This window comes from Rhinopithecus bieti, unplaced genomic scaffold (genome assembly GCF_001698545.2).
Source record: "Rhinopithecus bieti isolate Rb0 unplaced genomic scaffold, ASM169854v2 scaffold_1673, whole genome shotgun sequence".
NCBI lineage: Eukaryota > Metazoa > Chordata > Mammalia > Primates > Cercopithecidae > Rhinopithecus > Rhinopithecus bieti.
Window position 1 is genome coordinate 8560364 of NW_016804690.1, and position 22966 is coordinate 8583329.

Below are 22966 nucleotides of genomic sequence, written 5' to 3' on the forward strand. Positions count from 1 at the left end.
ATACAATTATACAATGTGCTGCTTTTACCAAAGGGCTATGAAGTTTCTGGATGTCTAATACATATTTGATAATTATAATAATGACAAAGTGAGCCAATATATTTGAATCTAACATTTCCATGGTTTGATACATACTGATGAGTTACACTTAAAACTTTAATTACATTAATTAACTTGCCATTTTCAGGTGTTTTATATTATCATTCAGTTCTTTAGTCCACAACCAACGGAAATAAGGATTCAAAGGAAGAAGCAAAACAGCTTAGATTGGGAGGACTGGCAATATTTTGCCAGAAATTGTGGTGCTTTTGGAATGAAAAACAATGGAGATTTGGAGAAACCTGATTCTGTCAACTGTCTTCAGCTTTCCAAGTATGAATATTTTTAAACAATTAATTTACTAGATTGATTGGTTCGTCATAATGTACAAGTAAGCTAGCTCTCTAGACTCGTAGAGACTTCCCTTCATCACCAGCTTCCTTGAGGCAGATTCTCCTAAGTCTTATCCCTAAATTGGGTTTGAAACTATCTTTAAAGTTCTTGTAAAATACATTAGAGTGACTCTTATTTCAATCTCACTGGTGTTTCACAATCTGATTTTCAGATTGTTTAGCAAGTTATCTATATTAATGGAATTTTCATTATGTTTTCAAGGAACTGTCTTAGTGTGGCTTTCAATTATAATCCTGTATTGTTTGCATGTGAAATGTATGCAATATACTTTTACTAGAATGAAGAATTTAAGCTTTTATTGATACTGTGTAGTAATTTCTCAACATTTTGATTTCTGTTTTGCCAAAAATGTGAATAGATTTTCATGACATCGAATTTCTTTCGTTAACAGTTTTACTCCATATTCCCGTGGCAATGTCACATTTAGCATCCTGACACCTGGACCAAATTATCGTCCTGGATACAATGACTTCTATAATACCCCATCTCTTCAAGAGTTCGTAAAAGCCACGCAAATAAGGTTTCATTTTCATGGGCAGTACTATACAACTGAGACTGCTGTCAACTTCAGACACAGATATTATGCAGTGGACGAAATCACCATTAGTGGGAGGTATTATTATGAATTTTGTTTTCAACAAGGTTTTTGTCATACTTATTGTCTTAACAGCACATTAAGATTTCAGAGCAAGCCAGATTTCAAGCTTTACATTTTGAAATGATTTCATACTCTTAAGATTTTAGAAGAAGATCTGTATGTGAGTCTTTTTCTCTATATAACAGTTTTGTGTGTGTGTGTGTGTGTGTGTGTGTGTGTGTGTGTGAATTGATTTTCAAAAGCTGTTGCTTTTAGAAGCTATGACACTCTGAATCTGACTTAGAAATGATTTATCCAATATTTTACTTGATTTGTTCAGGAATATAATTTTCAAATATTCTCGAAAGCAAAGAGATGGAGCTGGATTTGGAGTTTTAACTATATTACCAGAGAGTTTTTAAGTACAGATCTTGGTCTACCTGAATTCATAGTGCACAGTTTCACGGAGAATACTTGTTTTTCTTTAGTGGAAAGAGCTGATGTGCCCTAAGTAGTTTATAAATGTCTGATCATAATTGAGAACATGACTCATGATATTTAAAAAGAAATGATAGCTTCAAACCTAGGCAGCATACTGTCTAATATAGAAATGTACATATAGACTATATTTAGAATGGGTTGTTCTAGAGGAATGATAGGCCTTGTGAATAAAATATGTCTTTAAAAGCAGACCAAAATACCAGTATAGAAGCAATTGTTTGTTTGCTAGGTCATAACATAATGAAAAAGCAATACTATTAAATATTCATCATCTAACTTCTGAAAAAAAGAACAAAAAATTTGAAATATGTTAACTGCATTCTGCAGTTTGTCGACTTTATATTCCTTTTTTTTTTTTTTTTTTTTTTGATAGGGTTTTGCTCTGTCACCCAGGCTGGCATGCAATGGCATAATCATGGCTCACTGCAACCTCAACTTCTGGGCCTCAAGTGATCCTCTCATCTTAGCTTTCCAAGTAATTAGGACTACAGGAATGTGCCACAATGCCCAATTGATTTTTTTTTTCACTTTTTGTAGAGACGTGGTTTTGCCATGTTGCTCAGGCTGGTCTCAAACTCCCGACCTCAAGTGATCTACCCGCCTCAGTCTCCCAACGTGCTAAGACTATAGGCATGAGCCATCATGCCCAGCCTGGACTTTATATTCTTAACTGTATTTTAAATAGTTTAGTAAATGCCTTCCCTTGGTACATGGTTGGCATAGATACAAAAAATTCCATTCCCCTCTAAAGGTTGGCTTGAACGTTATCTTTACAATACAGTGGTTTGGATGTTGGTGACAGTTCTTCTGATATTTCCAGATAAATTAAAAACCTGTATAGATATCCACATGATTAAGGAGAAACTGATTTTGTATCAATTAAACATACAAAAATCTTCCCTGTTGAATTCACACAATGTGTATAGGCCTAGGATCTTAAATACATTCACAGTTGAGTTGGTGTTCCTTAGGAGTGTGTGATGCTCATGTTTGCAGATGTCAGTGCCATGGTCATGCCGATAACTGCGACACAACAAGCCAGCCATATAGATGTCTCTGCTCCCAGGAGAGCTTCACTGAAGGACTTCATGTGAGTTCTATTTTATGCATGGAAATCTTAAAAAAAAATAGTAGAGATGGCGACTATAAATTCTATGAAGTTAATTTTGGCCTAACAAATGAAAATAAATTTAAAAACTGATATGAACTCAAGATGTCAATTATTGCAGAGTTTTGTAAAGAAAATAACAGCCATCAATTAAGTTGAAATTGTATTTTTTAAAATAATTTCAACCAGAGAAATTACAACTGAAACCAAATGCTAAGGTTTCTTCTTTATCTTTTGTTTTTCTTTCTTTGTTTCATCAGCGTTATCATATTTTATAAAACATTTTTTAATGTATCTGGATAGCATGGCACTAAACAAAAAATAGTTTGATTCTTACTAAAGGGTATTTATACAAACGTATCAATACACAAGAAAAGCATCTTTAGATGCAGAACAATTTTTATGTATTTATGTGAATCAAGGTTCATTTATTGCTAATACCAGGCATTTTAATTAATTGAAAACAGGTAGTAAAATGATATATGAGTTATGTTACTGTAGTTTTCTGTGATGGTCAGGGGAATTCCATAGTTGACATGGAATTTTAGCTTCATCTTTAGGGGAAAGAGGTAAGTGCAAATAAAATCAAGAAACATTTGTTGGTAGGAATATCTAGCAACATAACAACATCAGAAATAGCTGATATGAAAAAGGGTTCAGCGGCAGTAACAATTATACCAATAATGACAGTAGATAATATAGACTCTTCAGTAAATATGTTTGAGACAACTGGCTGCTAATTTGCAAGAAAATAAAGTTAGAGTTCTACCTGATGGTATGTACAAAAATATATGTGGCTTAAACTTCTAGTGAAAAATAACTATAAATATATTAAAATAAAAATTAGAAGAATACTTACATATCTTAAGTTGAGGGCTTTTATTAGATAAGCAAATGAAATACAAACAGAAACAAACATCTGGAGCTATGAAGGAAATTAATGACACATTCTGTTATATAAATATTTAAAATTCTACACAGTGCAAGGGTTAGCATAAATGTAATGTAGTGATCAATGATGGCTTGATAGGAAATATTTATATCATATTAACAGGTAAAGAGTTAAGATTCCTAATACACAAGCATTTACAAAATACTAAGAAGAATATAACAGTCTGATAAAAATGAGCAAATAGATGAACAAGCAATTTACAAATGAACAAATTATACTTTTAATAAACATATAAAAGGTTACCCAACCTCAGTTTTAATCAAATTCAACAATTGTTTTTAATATTTCAAATTAGCAGAAAATATAAAGATTGGTAACACTTAGTACTTGTGAGAATATAACCTTTAACACATCACTGATATGATTGCCAATTGATGCAATAGTTTTGGGGACAATTTGTCCACCTCTGCTAAAATTAAATTTTCAAATATAGTGAACTACATTATATAATTGTTGTCATTCTAAAAAGCAGTTCTTCAATGACAAGTGTATGGAATGGTGTATTAGTCTGTTTGCATTTCTATACAGGAAGACCTGAGACTGGGTAAATAGTAAAGAAAAGATATTCATTTGGCTCATGGTACTCCTGGCTATACAAGCACGGTGCCAGCATCTGCTTGGTTTCTGGTGAGGCCTCAGAAAGCTTACAATCATGACAGAAGGCAAAGCCAGAAGCCAGGCTCTTTTAAACAGCCATGTCTAAACAGTCATGAACTAACAGAGTGAGATCTCACTGCTGAAGGGAGGGCACTTCATGAAGGATTCACCTGCATGACGCAAACACTTCCCACCAGGGTCACCTCCAACACTGGGGATCACATTTCAACATGAAATTTGGAGGGGACAAACATGCAAACTATATCAAATGCTTATATTTCTATCATTTTTGTTACATAAATATTGGCTTAAATGTTAGTGCATTTTAGCTTTTCAGATGGTAGCACTGTCTCATACACTCATGTATGACTTGTAAACATCTCTGCCTCTTGGACCTTGCCCTACACTTGTGTTTTAGTTAGTTACTTCACTTCTCTGTGCAGTTATTTTAGGATATTATAGAGCATCTTGCTTTTTAGAAAACCATCTGTAAAGGTTTTGGCAAACTCCATTTCTGTCTTCTGATTCTTACTCTGAGCTAATTTGCTTTTGACTGTAACATTAGTGAGAATAGTTCAATGGCAAGAATATTATCTATAATGCAGACTTTCTCTGGCACATTTAAAATGTAGTCCCACTCCTCAGTTTCAACTCAGAGTCTTTGATTTAGTTGCGGCCTACTTTCTTTCTTTCTATGTGCTCAGACCAAAACTTCCATGGTCTAATGTACATATCCTTTTGAATTAATTTTCTAGATCACTGCTTTATATACATGTAGTCCTCACCATTAGTCAATACTTGTTTTAAAAGAAGAAATATTTTATGGTTTTCTTTTGGATTTCCAATGTCTAGAGTCATTGCATTTGATTTGATTAATATATTATGAGAAAAAATCTTTTAGAAGAACTGATTTTAATATGCTTGATTGTATGGCTTATCATATTGTCACAGAAATGAAATAAATTGGATTAACTTGATTGATTCACTCTTTACTGGGCCATAATTATGTGTTTAAATTTTTGCCAATTTTATTTGTTCTATTTTAAAGTTAAAGTAACATTTATTATATTTTTCTACTTTCTCCTTTTGGTCCCTTAAGATGGACACTTACTTCCTTATAATCAGTGATTTGTTTCATTAACCTTGTCCTCTCCTCCACAAAGCCACTAATACCCCAATTAAAAAACACTTTGGGATGAATTCAGTAGGGCACCTTGAACTGAATATATCTAGTATTTGCAAGCTACAGTTTGGCTAATACCTTCATATGATATGTTCTCTTCTGAACTTCTCTTGCTTTCTGTTGACTGGTCAGTTGGTGTTAGTCTCTCTCATTTGCTTTTGATGTCCTGTCTTGTTTTTTCTTTCTCTCTCTTTAATTGCTCACAGTTAAGTGTTTGATATTTTCTGATTCTTGGATGATTTCATGCTTCCCCTTAAAAATAGAGCCATTAAATGAATGAAGGCTCATGATTGGTTTCAGAAGTCAAGTTGGGATTTCCAGACTTGGTCTCAGGTGGTGACTGTTGGATTATGAACTAGTGAAATAATTAACTATAATTTGGATTGAGAATACATTTTAATGCTTCTTATTTAGACATCAAGTACCTTTTGAAAACAAAATGAAAAGTAAACTTTTGTTATTTTCCTCCTTGACATATTTTGATAATTTATGAATTTAGCCATAAATTTTAAAAAGCAACAAATATAATTTACTTAGCAAAGTTTGGCAAATGCAGCTGCAGGGAAAAAGTCAATAGACTGTTAAGTTGAATGATTTCTCAGTCCTGTGATATTTTCAACAATGTATTGAAAATGAAAAATGATTTTATAGAAGCATTAATAGGCATGACATTCTCCTCTGTTATCATTCAAAGTATTTTAATACATGTAGGGACTTACGTGTCTGAGAAAAAGTTGTCTTACAGTGATTTGAAAATATACCTATTCTAATGCTTTTCATGTTGTTCTACTTTTAAAATAATACGTTTTAATGTAAGCCATTCATTTCCTATTGGAATCCATGTTCTTTTAAAGACCTGGACATAATCCAAAAGAATGTCTTCAATTCCACAGTATTATGCTATCCATTAATAATATTACTCAATAAACAGGGCTTTTGTGAATTATATTACAGACATTTGGCAAACAGATGAAAATGTAAGCATTGAAAATATGCCAATTCTTGGCAACTGTCTTTCCTATGAGAAAGTATTTTTAGTAGAAGCGAAAATGAATGAAGTTGAGAAAAAGTGGAATGGTGAATTCAGGGACAGGTTCACATACTTAACCATCCTAAGGAATTTTCCATACAAAACATTCTTCATTTGTTTATAAGGCTTCAATGTCACAAACTGATGGCTCACAGGTAGAAACAGTGTTTAAACAGTTTTAATTTAATTTTCTGCAGGAGTTTTCACTTTAAAATATTTATTCTTCAACTTTTTTTTTTTTTTTTTTTTTTTGAGAGGGAGTCTCACTCTGTCACTGAGGCTGGAGTGCAGTGGCATAATACTGGCTCACTGCAACCTTGGCCTCTCAGCTTCAAGTGATTATCCTGTCTCAGCCTCCCAAGTAGCTGGGACTACAGGTGCACACCAGCACACGTGGCTAACTTTTTGTATTTTTTTTTTTTTTGTAGAGATGGCTTTCACCTTGTTGGCCAGGCAGGTCTTGAACTGACCTCAAGTGCTCCACCTGCCTTGGCCTCCCAAAGTGCTGGGATTACAGGCATGAGCCACCACTCCTGGCCCTCAACTTTTATTTTAAATTCAGAGGAACATGTGTAGGATGTGCAGGTTTGTTACTTAGGTAAAGGTGTGCCATGGTGGCTTCTTGCATAGATCATTCCCTCACCTAGGTATTAAGTCCAGCAACCATTAGCTATACTTGCTGATGCTCTTCCCTCAACCCCTGACCATCCCTAAGAAGCCCCTATGTGTGTTGTTCCCCACCATGTGTCCATGTGTTCTCATTATTCAGATCCCACTTATAAGTGAGAATATGTAGGGTTTGGTTTTCTGTTCCGGCATTGTTTTGCTGAGGATAATGACTTCCAACTCTGTTCATGTCCCTGCAAGTGATTTATATTCCTGGTAATATACAGTAATGGAATTGCTGGGTCAAATGGTATTTCTATCTCCAGGTCTTTGAGGAATTGCCACACTGTCTTCCACAATGGTTGAACTAATTTATACTACCACCAACAGTGTAAAGGTGTTCCTTTTTCTCTGCAACCTTGGAGCTTCTGCACAGAAAAAGAAACTATCGTCAGAGTGAACAGACAACCTATAGAAGGGGAGAAAATTTTTGCAATCTATCCATCTGACAAAGGCATAATATCCAGAGTCTAGAAGGAACTTAAACAAATTTACAAGAAAAAAAAAAAAAACCATTAAAAATTGGGAAGGAACCCTGAGTCAGCGAGTTGTTGCCAGGGGAGGACATGAATGTCTTCTTTTGAGAACTGTCTGTTCATGTTCTTTGCCCAGTTTTTAATGTGGTTGTTTGTTTGAGAACAGTTCTCAAAAGAAGACATACGTGCGGCCAACAAACATATGAAAAAAAAGCTCAACATCACTGATCATTAGAGAAATGCATATGAAAACCACAATGAGATACCATCTCATGTCAATCAGAATGGCGATTATTAAAAGTCAAAAAATGACACTTACAAATTTTTAATTTCTCACTTCTCTTAATCAGAACATAGTCTAACACTGTATCCGTTTCCTCCCCTGTCAACAACTCGCTGACTCAGGATGGCATTTACCCCACTTACAACAATATCACTCTTCGGTTTGCTACAACATTCACTACTATATCTGGGCGACCTCACTTTGGTGAACTACCTGGCCTTCAAAGACTTTGAACTTCTGAACCTCGTAAAGCAAAACTGATTGATAGATTGAGACACTGGAAGCTAGAATACATCATTAATTATTCTTAGTATAGCACGACCAACTGTTCATTGCTATATTCATTGTTAACTCCTATTTCTTTTACCCATTTATAAAAATAAAAACTCACAACTCAAGAAAATCTATTTGCAAAGACACTGTTGACTCTGAGATGAAATTAAAGCCATGCTTACTTTTTTTTTAAATTACATTTTTGACGTCTAAAAACATTTACCTTGGGGAGCGTCACTGATTCTCCTCTATACTCTTTGACTAGGAACTACGATACATTTTGGTATTGTATTGGCAATTTTAAGGGCTTGACTTTAATGTATGATACATACCATAAATAATAATGGCATATTTAACTCATTGAGAATACTTTTAGAATATTTGTCACATTTCTTCCCAAGAATGAAAAAAAGCAGTAAATGCTTAATTTACTAGACCCACTTTAGAACTGATTTAGGGTGAAATAAATCCAAAGTCTAGATGCTATTCGTTAACTTTCATACAGAGTTAAACATTTCAAAGTAGAATTTAGAAATACATGGTATTGAACTTGCATGAATCATTATATATCTCACAAGTTACAAACACATATGTTATTTATAAATGTTTAATTTTATTTGAATAAAAAATAGCCACAGTTACTTCATTTTTAAGTCAACTTTTAATTTTGAGATAATTGTAGATTTATATACAGTTGTAAGAAACAATATAAAGACATTTTTTGTACTCTACCAATTTGACCCATGGTAACATCTGTCAAAACTAGTGTTTATTGCTTTTTAAATCAAAAGTGTGATTTGTGTACAATAAAATATACCTACTTAAAAATATATACTTTGGTGAGTTTTGGCATATGTGTACCCTGTATAGTCACCATCTCTGTCAAGATATGGAATGTTTCTCTCTCCCAAACATTCTCTTGTGCTTCTTTGCAGTCAGTGCTGTTCCTGAACCCCCAATCCCAGGAAACTGTCAATCTTCTTTCTATCAATACAGATTAGTTTTGCCTGTTCCAAAATTTCATAGCATAGAATTATTTGGTATGTAATATTTTGGTACATAGATTTTTAAATCCCACCTCACTCCCACTTTTAGATCATTCCCTAATTATCTGTGCTGTTAGCTTTACCACAACATAGTATCTCTGGCCCACTTAATCAGAAATCCATTATAAGTATCAAAGCATATATATTAAGCTCATAGGTACAGAATACAAGCTAGGAATTGGAAGCCTGGGTTTATCTGCCAACTAACATATTTGCAAAGCTATAACATATTTATTACTTCTTTTTCTTATCTAGTACTTTCTTTACTTGATCTAAGACTTCAAGTGTTGAATAGAATCTAGTTTTAAGAAAAGTGTTGTCAGTGGAAACTTGAATCCTTATGAGTTATCTTTTTCCTTTAATAGCTGCATTTACCTTTCAGGGCTCTGGCCAAGAGTGACGCAATGGTCAGAGTCTCAGCCAGGCACTGGCACTTCATTGGCTACTTAGCTATTCTTTCATCATTTTGTGACATCACTACCTGCAAGGGTAGCCAAGCCTTCACAGAGCAATTTATTAGTAACCATGAACACTTCTTATTCTTTGGCTCTAACTTGTGACCCTTTTAAAACATTAATCATAGACCTTATGAATTAACTACAATCAAACTATCAGTATAAATTTTTGTTAGCTTTATAAATAGCACAGCCAGCTTGAAACATTTTATATAATAAGCCTTCCTACCACTCAATAATTTGAATGGTGCCAACATCACATTCTAGAATGCTTATTATATAAATGAATATTTCTGTTATTTTTGAAAGTATGTTCCTTTAGAGCACCAAAGTCCAAAAGTATGAATCATCATGACTAATTTGTGTCATATTTATATTATATATCAGGCTTTACCACTGCTTATATTTTCTCTGTTTGTTCACAGATTTTACCCTAAATATATTTCATTTATATTTTAATTTTTGTAATGCTAGTGAATTAATTCATTTGTATATAACTAGCATTCAGACAGTTCATATTATAAGACCGACATTTGATGTACGTTCAGTAAGTCAAGGTAAAGAATTTTCTTTCCTCTCTGACATGATGATACTATTAATCTTTGAAAAACACTTGTACTAGTTCTTTCCCTGAGATAGGTATGTGCATAAATGCTTTTAAAATATAAGTTGAAAACATGAAGAAGAGGTTATGAGCATGGAGATAAATTAAGACAGCTTTACGGAAGAAACAAATAGAGATAGTGAAAATACAAACATAGTAAAAGATGATATTTGAAGGGGGATAAGAGTAAAGAATTATCTAAAGTTGAGGAATGACATGATTTTTCTGAATCCTGAGTAGGCTAAGAAAAGTAAATACATACATAGATATAATATAATACATCCAATCATCACCAAAGAGCAAGCAGCCAGAAAGCCAAAGACAGAGCAGGATCCTAAAAGCAGCCAGAGAGAAAAATACAAAGTGTAAGAAATTAATTTATAAGACACTACTGATATATTTCTCAACAGCCACAATGAAAACCAGAAGACAGCAGAGTAGTGCCTATGCAAAGAGAAAGCAAACAAGATATATGGAATTGTATTTGTAGTAGTACTATCAGTTAGAATCAAGAAAGAAAGAATACATTTTTAGTTTACAAATATATATCAATATTATCACCAGTAGACTCTCAATAAAAGAATTTTTAGAGAATACTTTTCATAAGGAGATACAATGCTTCTAGAAAATAGGCCTGGTGTGAAGGAAGGAATTGTGAGTAAGTAAACCAGCAAATATGTGGATAAATATAGAGGAAATTTTACTGCATTAAATAAAAATAATATTGTATGTAAGAAGAAGTATAAAAAGTAGCAGGATACCATTAAAGGGTCATTAAAAATAGCATTTAAGAGGAAGGGATAAACTCCAACTTCAGCTCCCTCCAGCCATTCTGTTGTACCTTGGGGTAAGAACAGCAGTTACTGAGAAATACTTGTAAAATTCACAGCCAATGAGCACAAGGATCGTTAAAAACTGAAAACTAATCCTAGAATCATAGAACAGCGGTCCCCAACCCCTGGACCACTGGCCAGTAGTGGTCTGTGGGCTATTAGAAACTGGAGTGCACAGCAGGACATGAGCAGCTGGTGAGCTATCATTACTGCCTGAGCTCCACCTCCTGTCAGATCGGCAGTGACATGAAATTCTCATAGGAGCATGAACCCCATTGTGAACTGCACATGTGAGGGATTTAGGTTGTGCACTCCTTATAAGAATTCCTGATGCTTTCAGGTGGAATAACTCCATCTAAAACCATTCTCCATGTCCTACTTTCACACCTAGTTTGTGGAAAAATTGTCTTCCACAAAACCTATCCCTGGTGCCAAAAATATTGGGGACAACTGCCATAGAACGCTTTCCCTCCCCTCTCATCTTACCACCACACCGTGAAAGGCCTGTTCACTAGAGTTCCCTTTACCCAGTTCATCATGTCTGGATTTCAACGAAAAGTTACAAAGCACACTAAAAGACCAAAAACAAACAAACAACCTCACAGTTTGAAGAGGTAGAGCAAGAATGAGAATGAGACTCAGACATGGAAGGGATATGGAAATTATCAGACGAGGATCTTAAAGCAGCTCTGATGAATACAGTAAAGACTCGAATGGAAAAAGTAGACAACATGCAAAAATAGATGGTAATATAAACAGAAAGATAAAAATTCTGACAAAGAAGCCAAAAGGAAAGCTAGTGATCAGAAACACTTTCACAGAAATAAAGAATGCCTTTAATTGAATCATTAATAGTTGGGGACAGCTGAGGAAAGAATCTGAGTTTGAAGATGTGCCAGTAGAGACCACCAAAATAGAAAGGTAAAAAGAAAAATGACTGAACAAACACAGCAGAATATCTAAGAACTGTGGGACAACTACCAAAAATGTAAATACATACAATGGGGAAGAAGAAGAGGAAGAGAAAGAAACAGAAGTATTTGAAAGAATAATGACTAAGAATTGTTCGTATTCCAAATGCAGAAAAATCAAAGTTACAGGAAAATATTTTAAAAGGAGCCTGGTGGAAAGGGGAACATCTAGCCTATGAAAAAGTAAAGAGAAGAATTACATTCTACTTCTCCTCAGAAAGCATGCAAGCAAGAAAAGTGGTTACTTAGGTGTTGACAGAAAAAAAAAAAAAAAAAAAAAAAAACCTAGAATTCTGTATCTTGCAAAATTATCCTTTAAAAGTAAAGGATAAATACTTTCTCAGACAAGCAAAAGACCAGTAGACTTTTCTTGCCTTGGAAGAATGTTAAAGGAAGTTCTTCAGAGAGAGAGAAAAAAGGATACAGGTCAGAAAACTCAGATTGATGTAAAGAAAGGAAGAATATTAGAGAAAGAAAAAATAAAATAACTTTTATTTTTCTTATCTTTAATTGATCTAGTAGATACCAGTTTGTTCAAAATTATAATAAGAACAATGTATTTGAGTATTATAGCATGTGTGTAAGTGAAATGAATGATAGCAACAATACAAGACACCAGAGGGAGCAACTAGGAACACTTTATTATTATTAGGTACTCATGCCACCCTTTAAGTGGTATCGTGTTATTTAAAAGTCAACTTGGAACTCTCGCATGACATTATTTTGTCTTGATAGTTCAAGCTCTGTCTGCGGTTCTCCCGTCCTCCATGCCAGGTAGGTGTCAGAGACTGCTCTGGATGTTAACTCTTCCGCCTCATGACTCCCAGTTCCAAAATGGCGGCACAGAAACAAGCTGCCATCTCACAACCCCATCGCGCCCACCTACGCAAAAAAAAAAAAAAAAAAAAAAAAAAAAAAAAAAGAAAGAAAGAAATTAATGAATATACAGTGCTGAGATTATCACCAGAAATTGTCACAATAGTCCGGAACTGAAATAGGAAGATATAACTGTTCTCAGGGTCATAAGGAAGTGAGAAACACCAAGTGGATGATAAGAGAACCTGACTTTCACATTTGTGGCACTCCTTACCCCATTCTCCCTGACACCAGATATGCAGAAGATTTTCCTCCAACTCACTTTTTTTCTACACCGGAAAAACTGAGATTGAGGTAAACAACCAGCTTCCCCAACCATCCTGGGTTACCGGAAAGAGACCTGTCCTATCCATGCCTCAACCCACTGGAAGCATCATGAGTGCCTAAAGGGAGATATTCCTGAAGATGGGCAGAGACAAAGAGGGATGTAGGTCTATCATCCTCAGCCCTGGAAAGTCTGCTCTGTATCTTGGCCAACGGAGACACAAGGTCAGAGTGGCTGCTTGGCAGCACTACGATGCAGGAGGATTGTTTCACAGTTCTCCTCAGCCCAAACCCTTAGGCAGCCTTCCCATACTGTCAGGATATTCCCTTTGGGACCTCTCTTATTAAGAAGGGCACAACTGGATTGTTTACTGAAGCCAAGGCGAACCTGGGCTTAAAGCGCCCCCTATAGCTCCCTAGAGGAAGCAATTTAGCAGCAAAGACGTAGATTTATGCCCACAAGAAAAACAACAATAGGAAACTATGATGTCTTCAAACAGACAAAGCAGGGAACCAGAGACTGGCCCTGCAAAGAGAGTAATATGTGAGCTCTCTGACCAAGAATTTTAAAATGCAGTTTTAAGAAAACTCAGTGATCTCCAGAGTACAACACAGAAAAATAATTCAGAAATTTATTAGAGAAATTTAACAAAGAGATTGAATTTTTAAAAAATCAACCAGAAACCTTGGAACTGAGAAATAAACTTGCTGAACTGAAAAATTCACTGTAGCTCTCACAAGCAGAATGGATTGCACAGAGGAAAGAATCAATGAGCTTGAAGACAGAATATTTGAAAATATACGGTCAGAGGAGAAAAAAGGACACAAAGAAATGAAGATAGCCTATAAGATATAGAAAATTATTAATACCTCAAATGGCCAAATATAAGAATCAGTGGTATTCAAGAGGGAGTTGAACAAGAGGAAGGATTAGAAATCTTATTCAACAAAATAATGACAGAAAATTCCAAAATTTAAAAGTCTACTTGGATTAGTTGTAAATGTATATTACAAACTTTATAGGGCAGCCCCCCAAAAAGTGTAAAAAGGTATAGTTGTTATATTTAATACTTAGAAAGAAAATGGAACCATGTAAAATGTTCAATTAAAACCACAAAAGGTAAAAAGTATATAGAAAACAAGAATAGTATATAGAACAAAAAAGTATATAGAAAACAAGAACAATAAATAAAAAGTAGTAGATATTAATCCAACTATGCCAGTAACTGAGTGTCAATGGTCTAAATACACCAATTAAAAGAGAGAGATTGTTAGAATGAATTCAAGAATAAAACCAACTCATTTTATAATGCCAACATTACCCTATACCAACACCAGACAAAGCAATTACAAGAAAAGAAAACCACAGACCAATATCTCTCACAAAAATAAATGCAAAAATTCTCAATGAAATATTCAAAATAAAACTGTACTGAGGAATGTGTAAAAATAATTATATACCAGAACCAAGAAGGATTTATCTCAGGTTTGCCAGACTGGTTCAACATTCAAAAATCAGCTAAAGTAATTCCTTATATCAACAGGCTGAAGGTTAAAAATTACAATATTATATCAATAGATGTAGAAAAAGTATTTGACAAAATCAAACATCCGTTCATGATCAAAACTCTCAGCAAATAAGGAGTAGAGGAGAACGTACTCAACTTAAGAGAAAATATGTATGAAAATCTACAGTGAACATCATACTTAATGATATGAAACCAGAATATTTTCTGCTAAGATCAGGAGCAAGGCAAGAATGTTTCCTCTCACCACTCCTTTTCAGCAATGTATTAGGAAAGAATAAAAACAACAATCTCATTTTCAAAATAAGGCAATAAAGGAGAGGGAAAGAAAAAGGACGTATAGAAAATAGAAATTCCAAATAAATAAACAATCATAAGAAATCTAAATGTGCTGAATGTATCAGAATTATAAGACTGGCTGAAAGAGAAAACAACATCCACCTATTGTCTGACCAGAGGCTGAATTAGGGCGAGAGAATGTCTTAGTTGCAAACATTACAAAAGCACCAAAAAAAAAAAAACACAAAAAAAAACAAAAAAACAAAACAAAACAAACAAAAAAACACACCCTATTAAGCAAGATTTAAAATATTTTATGTAATATTTCAAAAGTCAAATGATTTTAAAACCTATAATTAAAAATCAAAATTTTAAGTAAAGACACATTAGTGTTGCTTGTTTAGTGGTCCTGCGTTATTTTGTAATGAGAACTGTTGTTTCTAATCAGTTCATAATTCCTGCCTACCAGTTTTATAAGGTTGGCATGTCCCTGTCTCATATAAGGTTTTACAATGGTCTAAAAACAGACTAGGCATGATGGGACATTATCCATAACTATTTTTTAAAAAATTGTAGAGTGTTTATTAACTTTTTCCATTTGGCTCCAAATATTGTTATATATTGTCTAGTTGTATACACAGGATCATATTTTTCCTTTGCCCTCATGCCGCAATGCAGTTCAGCATGGTACTTGTGCTGAGGCTGTGAGAGATGTACCTAAAAAACAAGTATACTTTAAGTTTGAAAATTTAAGAAAGCTGGCATGAGCTATGAAAATATTAGGCAAAATAGACTTTACTGTTTCATTAAGAAAAAAGAGGCCTATTATATAATTATAAAATGTAAAATTCTAAGCTTACATGCATCTTATCTTAGTTTCAAAAGTATAAAGCAAAAATGTATAGAACAGAAAGAGAAATTGTCAAGTTCTACCATCAGCATAGAAGAATTTAATACATCTCTTATTTAAAATGTCTTTTATAAAAGAAAGAAAAGCTACATACTAGCAGTTGACATTAGCAAGATAACACATATGTAACTGACAAAGGTAACATTTAAATTAAGCAAACTATTTGAAAAACAGACAAAAGAGGTGAATGAACAAATAATTCACAGAAGAAGCCAGAAGTGGCAACTGAAATGGTCAATATACATATAAATACATGTGCAACTTTACTGGTTATCAGTAAACTAAAAAAAGAAAAAGGAATGTGATAATATTTTATACCCATCAAGTTGGCAAAGATTGCAAAATCTGGAAATTTCAGAAACTAGCAAGTGGGGACTCATACACCACTTATGGGAAGGTGCTGCTGCACTATGGAAAACAATTTGCAAATATCTACAAGGAACTTTTACAGTAGTGGATGTGAAGGAATATAGCTATCACATCAGCATGACCAGACTTCTCAAACAATCATGACTACGAAAAGCTTGTTTTAGAATAATACATACACCGTATACCATTTATATAAATTTTAAAATCATACAAATAGGAGGAAGAAACTGATAAAAGGATAGGAGGCAGGTCTAACTTGCAGCTCCCACTCAGACAGACAGAGCAGCTTATGGAGACACACATCATGAACTTTTGCTCCAAGAACTACTGCAGCAACATACCAGGAAAGCCAAGAGAATCCACATATCCTTTGAAGGAAATAGATTGCTGCTGCTGCATCCAGGAGACAGCTGAAAAACTGTGAGTACCCAAGGTGTGAAAGGGGGATCGTCCACCCCTGAACATGCACCTTTCCTGGGAAACCTGAAGGTCCAGATCACAGGTGATGGATTTGGCCTCACCGGGAGCTGAGACAAACTTAGAGAGTTGAGCAAAATATAGGGGTAAAGGAAGCAAGGGGAGGAGCCCTGTGGACTCTCTCAGCCCCAAGGAAAGCCATTGCTGACTTTGTCTTGTAGGGTCCTTGGGGAAGACTACCAGTGGAATTGGGGAAAGACCACACAGAGAAGGAAACTTCCAGATGAACTTTGTAACAATTTCGACTGAATGCGAACTTTCTTAGCAGAATCTGGGGGAGAGGGTGAACCAGGAGTGCAGACACAGCACAGAAGTTGCAGCAGGCAGGGAGGTGTGAAACCTGAAAGCCCTGCTTGCTTTCCCAGTGGGGAGACCTGGAGCAGGCACAAGACCTCAGCCCTATTCACCCATTGCCTGGAAATAAACTCGGTGCTGTTGTGGAGGGTATTGTGGGAGTGAGACTGGCCTTTTGGGTTGCATGGGAGCTGGGTGAGGCCTTTCACTGCCAGCTTTTCCCTGTGACCTGTATGATGTAGTAAAGGAAGTCATAATTCCCTAGAAACATAACTCCATCTGACTGAGAACCACACCCCCAACACCAGAGCAGCTTCAGCAAGCCCTGCCCAAGGAGAGTCTAGGCTCAGACACACTTAACTCTGCCCCTACCTGATGGCCTTTCTCTACCTGCCCTGGTAGCCAAAGACAAAGGACATAATCTCTTGAGAGCTCTATGGCCCTGACCACTTCCTGAGAAACTTATGCAGGAGACTCTAGAGCAAGCTTGTATCCTCCCTATACTACTGCAACTGATGCTGTCTTGAAAGTGTCACCTCCTGTCTGGAGGCCAACCAACACAAAACTAGTGCAATAAACAAAAATATAACAAAGGACCCTCCAGAGTCTACTTCACTCCCCTGCTATCTCCACCAGAGCAGGTGCTGGTATCCAGGGCTGAGAGACCTGAAGCCTGATCACATCACAGGGCTCTTTGCAGACACTCCCCACTACCAGTCTGGAGCCTGGTAGCTCCACTGGACAGCTAGATCCAGAGGAGAAACAACAATCACTGCAGTTCAGCTCTCAGGAAGGCACATCTCTGAGCACCCACATCTAAGTAACACCCTGTGGGAAGAGAGAATCTGAACAACAGCACTTGAGCCCCAGATCTTCCCTCTGACATAGTCTAATCAAATGAGAAGGAACCAGAAAAACAGTTCTAGTAATATGACAAAACAAAGTTCTTTAATACCCCCACAAGATCACACTAGTTTACCAGCAATGGATCTAAACCAAGAAGAAAACTCTGAATTGCCAGAAAAAGAACTCAGAAAGTTGATTATTAAGTGACTCAAGGAGGCACCAAAGGTGAATACAAACTCAAAGGAATTTCAAAAATGTTACAGGATATGAACAGAAAAATCTCCAGAGAAATAGATAGCATAAATAAGAAGCAATCATAATTTCTGGAAATTAAGGACACACTTAGAGAAATGCAAAATACACTGGGAAGTCTCAGCAATAGAATCCAACCAGTAGAAGAAAGAACACCAGAGCTTGAAGACAAGGCTTTTGAATTAATCCAATCAAACAAAGACAAAGAAAATTTTTAAAAAATGAACAAGGCCTCCAAGAAGCTTGGTATTATGTTAAACAACCAAATCTAAGAATAGTTGGTGTTCCCAAGGAAGAAGAGAAATCTAAACGTTTAGAAATCTATTTGAGGGAATAATCAAGGAAAACGTTCCCACCCTTGCTAGAGATCTAGACATCCAAATACGAGAAGCTGAAAGAACACCTGGGAAATTCATCACAAAAAGGTCATTGCCTAGGCACATAGTCATCAGGTTATCTAATGTCAAGATGAAGGAAGGAATCTTAAGAGCTGTGAAGCAAAAGCATCAGGTAACCTATGAAGGAAAACCTGTCAGATTAACAGCAGATTTCTCAGCAGAAACCCTGCAAGCTAGAAGGGATTGGTGTCCTATCCTTATCCTCCTTAAACAAAACAGTTATTGGCCAAGAATTTTGTATCCGGTGAAATTAAGCTTCATAAATGAAGGAAAAATACAGTCTTTCCGTGACAAAAAAATGCTGAGAGAACTTATCACCACCAAGCTAGCACTACAAGAACTGCTAAAAGCAGCTCTAAATTTTGGAAGAAATCCTTGAAATACACCAGAATACAACCTCCTTAAAGCATAAATCTCAGAGGACCTATTAAAAAAAACACAGTTTAAATAAAAGTATTCAGGCAACAAATACCATGATGAATAGAATGGTATCTCACATCTAATACTAGCATTGAATGTAAATGGCCTAAATGTGCTGCTTAAAAGATACAGAATGGCAGAAAGGATAAGAACTCACCAACCGAGTATCTGCTGTCCTCAAGAGACTCATCTAACACATAAGGACTCACATAAACTTAAGGTAAAGAGGTGGAAAAAGATATTTCACGAAAATGGACACCAAAAGCAAACAAGAGTAGCTATTCTTATATCAGACAAAACAAACTTTAAAGCAACAGCACTTAAAAAAGAAAAAGAGGGACATTATATAATGGTAAAAGGACTAGTCCAACAGGGAAACATCACAATTCTAAATATATATGCACCTAACTCCAGAGCTCCCAGATTTATAAAACAATTACTAATAGACCTAAGAAATGAGATAGACAGCAACACAATAATGGTAGGGGACTTCAGTACTCCACTGACAGCACTAGACATATCATCAAGACTGAAGGTCAACAAAGAAACAGTGGACTTAAACTATACCTTAGAACAAATGGACTTAACAGATATTTACAGAACATTCTACCCAACAACTGCAGAATATACATTCTATTCATCAGCACATGAAACATCCTCCAAGATACACCATGTGATAGGCCACAAAACAAGTCTCAATACATTTAAGAAAATTGAAATTATATCAAGTACTCTCTCAGGCCATTGTGAAATAAAATTGGAAATCAGCTCAAAAAGGAAACCTCAAAACCATGCAAATACATGGAAATTAAATAACCTGCTTCTCAATGATTATTGGGTCAACAATGAAATCCAGATGGAAATTTAAAAAATCCTTTTACTGAATTGTTTGATATAGAGACACAACCTGTCAAAACCTCCATGGTACAGCAAAGGTAGTGCTAAAAGGAAAGTTTATAGCACTAAATGCCGATATCAAAAAGTCTGAAAGAGCACAAATAGACAATCTAAGGTCACACCTCAAGGAACTAGAGAAACAAAAACAAACCAAACCCACTGTTATTGACTTAATAAGGAAGTACAAAAATGTATGCTGAGATTGTTAAGATCTATAATAATAATGAATCTTCTATCTGTGAAATAGTGAAGAAAAAAAAGAAAATAGTGCTAGATTTGCTGTCACACCACAAACTGCAAAAGTTGTGGCCACAGTGCTAGATAAGTGCATAGTTTAAAAAAAAAAAAGAAAAAACAAAAAGCATTAAATTTGTGACTGGAAGACATGAACAGAAAATATGTACTACATAGAAACAAAATATGTACTACATAGCACATATAGTACCAAACCCAGTTGCTGTCACTTGGAACATAGAGATCTGGCATCCACTGGAGCTCTTAAAATGTATTCCTTATGGAAAACAGGACTACTTACTGTATTACTAAATTCAGATATTATTAGTGCAGTGGAATATATATGGCAGTGTCCTGTTTCTAAGTTGAGTGGTAGATAAAATAGTACAATTCTTTTTTAAATTATTCATAAATTTATTTTTAATATTTCAGTATAATTTCCCTCAAATACAATAATACAATTGATTAAGCTATCAGAAATATATCATCTATGTAAATACTCATGCTACTACTAAAGACAGAGTGGAAGTGACTCTATTCACAATGGAATAACCATTACTAAATTAATGATAACTGTGTACATTTATAGTTTTACTGTGAAGATTGATCATTTGCTAGTTTTAGTCACTCAACAAATATTTATAAATCTCTTCTATGTGTAGAGCATTATGCTAGAGTACAGTCATTATGTCTTGATTACAGATGCAAGTATTTGAAAATATTGAAGGACCTTCATTTGTGAAATTCAAAAAAGATTCCCTGGTAGACACTAATTACTATAATAAATAGAGATGATTTCAGTGCAAGCAAATGATTCTGGCTAACAATTAGTAATTAACAAATAATATGAATAATACAGACATTTTAAATCTTAAAGAAAAATTCAAATGCAGCAATACTTAAGAAAGGGTTTTTTAATTTACTAATGTAGTAATCAAGTCTAATACTAGAAAAAATTTCCAATATAAAATATCCTTTATATTTAAATAATCAAATACTTTTATATCAGTTGACTAAGTTTAGAGGAATCTTAAATATTAAAAAACATCAATAATGCCTTATGCTTCTTAGTATGTGAATTCATATTTGTATGATGTGTATTATTTTGGAGAGTTGCCTGTAAACAATATATTAATATAATGAACCCAGCTTTTCTTCGTTGAATTCCTTTGTAAAATAATGCAGGTTATCCTGAATAAATATGGTCTCTATTCAAGGCCATATCTCCTGGAATATCAATAGGGTTAAATTATTATGGTTGCAATAAAATAGAATTGCTTTATCTCATCCATTATCAAAAATCTTGAACAAACTTTAAAATCTTCCTTATGTTCTCTTAAGGGAACGTGGTATGTCCACATGTGTCTTTTTTATTTAGTGCGCTCAACAATCCATAAACAAGAGGAAGAAGGAATGAAGAAGGACAGGCATTTCAAAGGAGGAATCCCATACCTAACAACATACAGTATTGAAAATTAGCAAATAAGAATGCAAGGCCTCTCATGAAAATGGTTCCATCTCATTCAACCACTAGACATAATTCGGTCTGTATTCACAAGGCCTACAGTAAGGAAATTCTGCTTAAAAATAAATAGGCTATCAGTTATATTTATATATAGATAACATGTAGACTGAAGGATTATCCGAACAATCCTGCCTACAGTTTCTGGTTTTCCAAATGCAGGTTTTATGTCACATTATTACGATTTGTTTTATTGGATAATTTTCCAATCTTTCATTTCACTTTGCCCATAGAATTAGACTAGGCATTACTTGAATTAGAATGTTTCTAAAAATAGCCAGTTATGTTAATAATTGAAATATTGAAGTAACTATGTATGATGTGTTTGTGATCATTGTATTGTCACCTATATTTGATCAGTATTGTCCAACAGTATTAGTAGTTATTTATTTTATGCTATTAATTTTAGTATCTAAAGAGTAAGTACATTGTATCTGTGAACACTTCAATTATGTAAGAATTTCTAGCCAAGGGAAAGATAATTATTGAGAAAGGAATATGTCATTGAAGGATAAACACATGGTATTTCTGTCTTCTCAGTGATAAAGGATAGTATTTGTTTTGGCTTTTCTAATTGAAATTACATAATCCATAGATAGAAATTCACAGGTAAAGTATTATTGCATTTGCCTTTAAGCCTTTAATGTTACTATTCAATTAAATGCTAGTCACATTAAAGTACAGTCCTATAATGTGTCATAAATGCAAAGAGTCTGTTAGGACATTCACTCACACGTTCATCAAATATATATTGATCGCCTCCCATGTGCAAAGCACTGAGCTATTTTCTGTCTAGATTCTCTATGTAGTTGGGCACTTTATCTGTGTCCCCCTCTGAAATCTATCACTGATAATAAATTAACAAGTATGTCTAACATTACATTTGCCATGGGAACATTAGAGTTACCTAGGGACACTTCTATTGGCAAAAAGATACCTGAGCACACTAAAGTTTTTATGTTTATAAAGATGATTTCTCTACCTAGTAGAAAAATCACAGTGAAACTGAATCTTTTGAATTACAATTGAATTCCTCCAGCCAAAGGAAAGGGGAAGCCTTGAATAGAGCTGGAGGACAATTACTATTATTAGAGATTTAGTCTCTTAACATTTCCAACATAGGGGGCTGGTTTCTACTGATGAGAAAGGGAAAATGTACAGATTTTTAGAGGGTCTCCAATTCATTCAGGCCCTCTGGGAATAGTTTTTAAAATTACTTCTTTTATTCAGTGAGCAGTACTGTAACAGTACTAAAAAGTGATCATTTTATGATCTCTCACTTTGAAGCAGATTGTCTTTCTCTCCTTCTCACATAGGCAGTGCTGCATCCATATCTCTAAATTTTATAGCCAGGAGTAGAATAACTACATCTCTTGGTTTCTAGGGCTTTGCTA

General features: G+C 34.7%; 1 protein-coding gene across 1 annotated transcript in view; it reads left to right on the forward strand.

Moving 5' to 3' along the window:
* USH2A (usherin) overlaps positions 1 to 22966 on the forward strand; it is an 821881-nt gene that overhangs the window by 104266 nt on the left and 694649 nt on the right. The window contains exons 6-8 of the mRNA XM_017870028.1: positions 188 to 372; positions 845 to 1066; positions 2528 to 2621. Coding sequence (XP_017725517.1) covers positions 188 to 372; positions 845 to 1066; positions 2528 to 2621 — 501 coding nt within the window. The remainder of the gene's footprint in view (positions 1 to 187; positions 373 to 844; positions 1067 to 2527; positions 2622 to 22966) is intronic.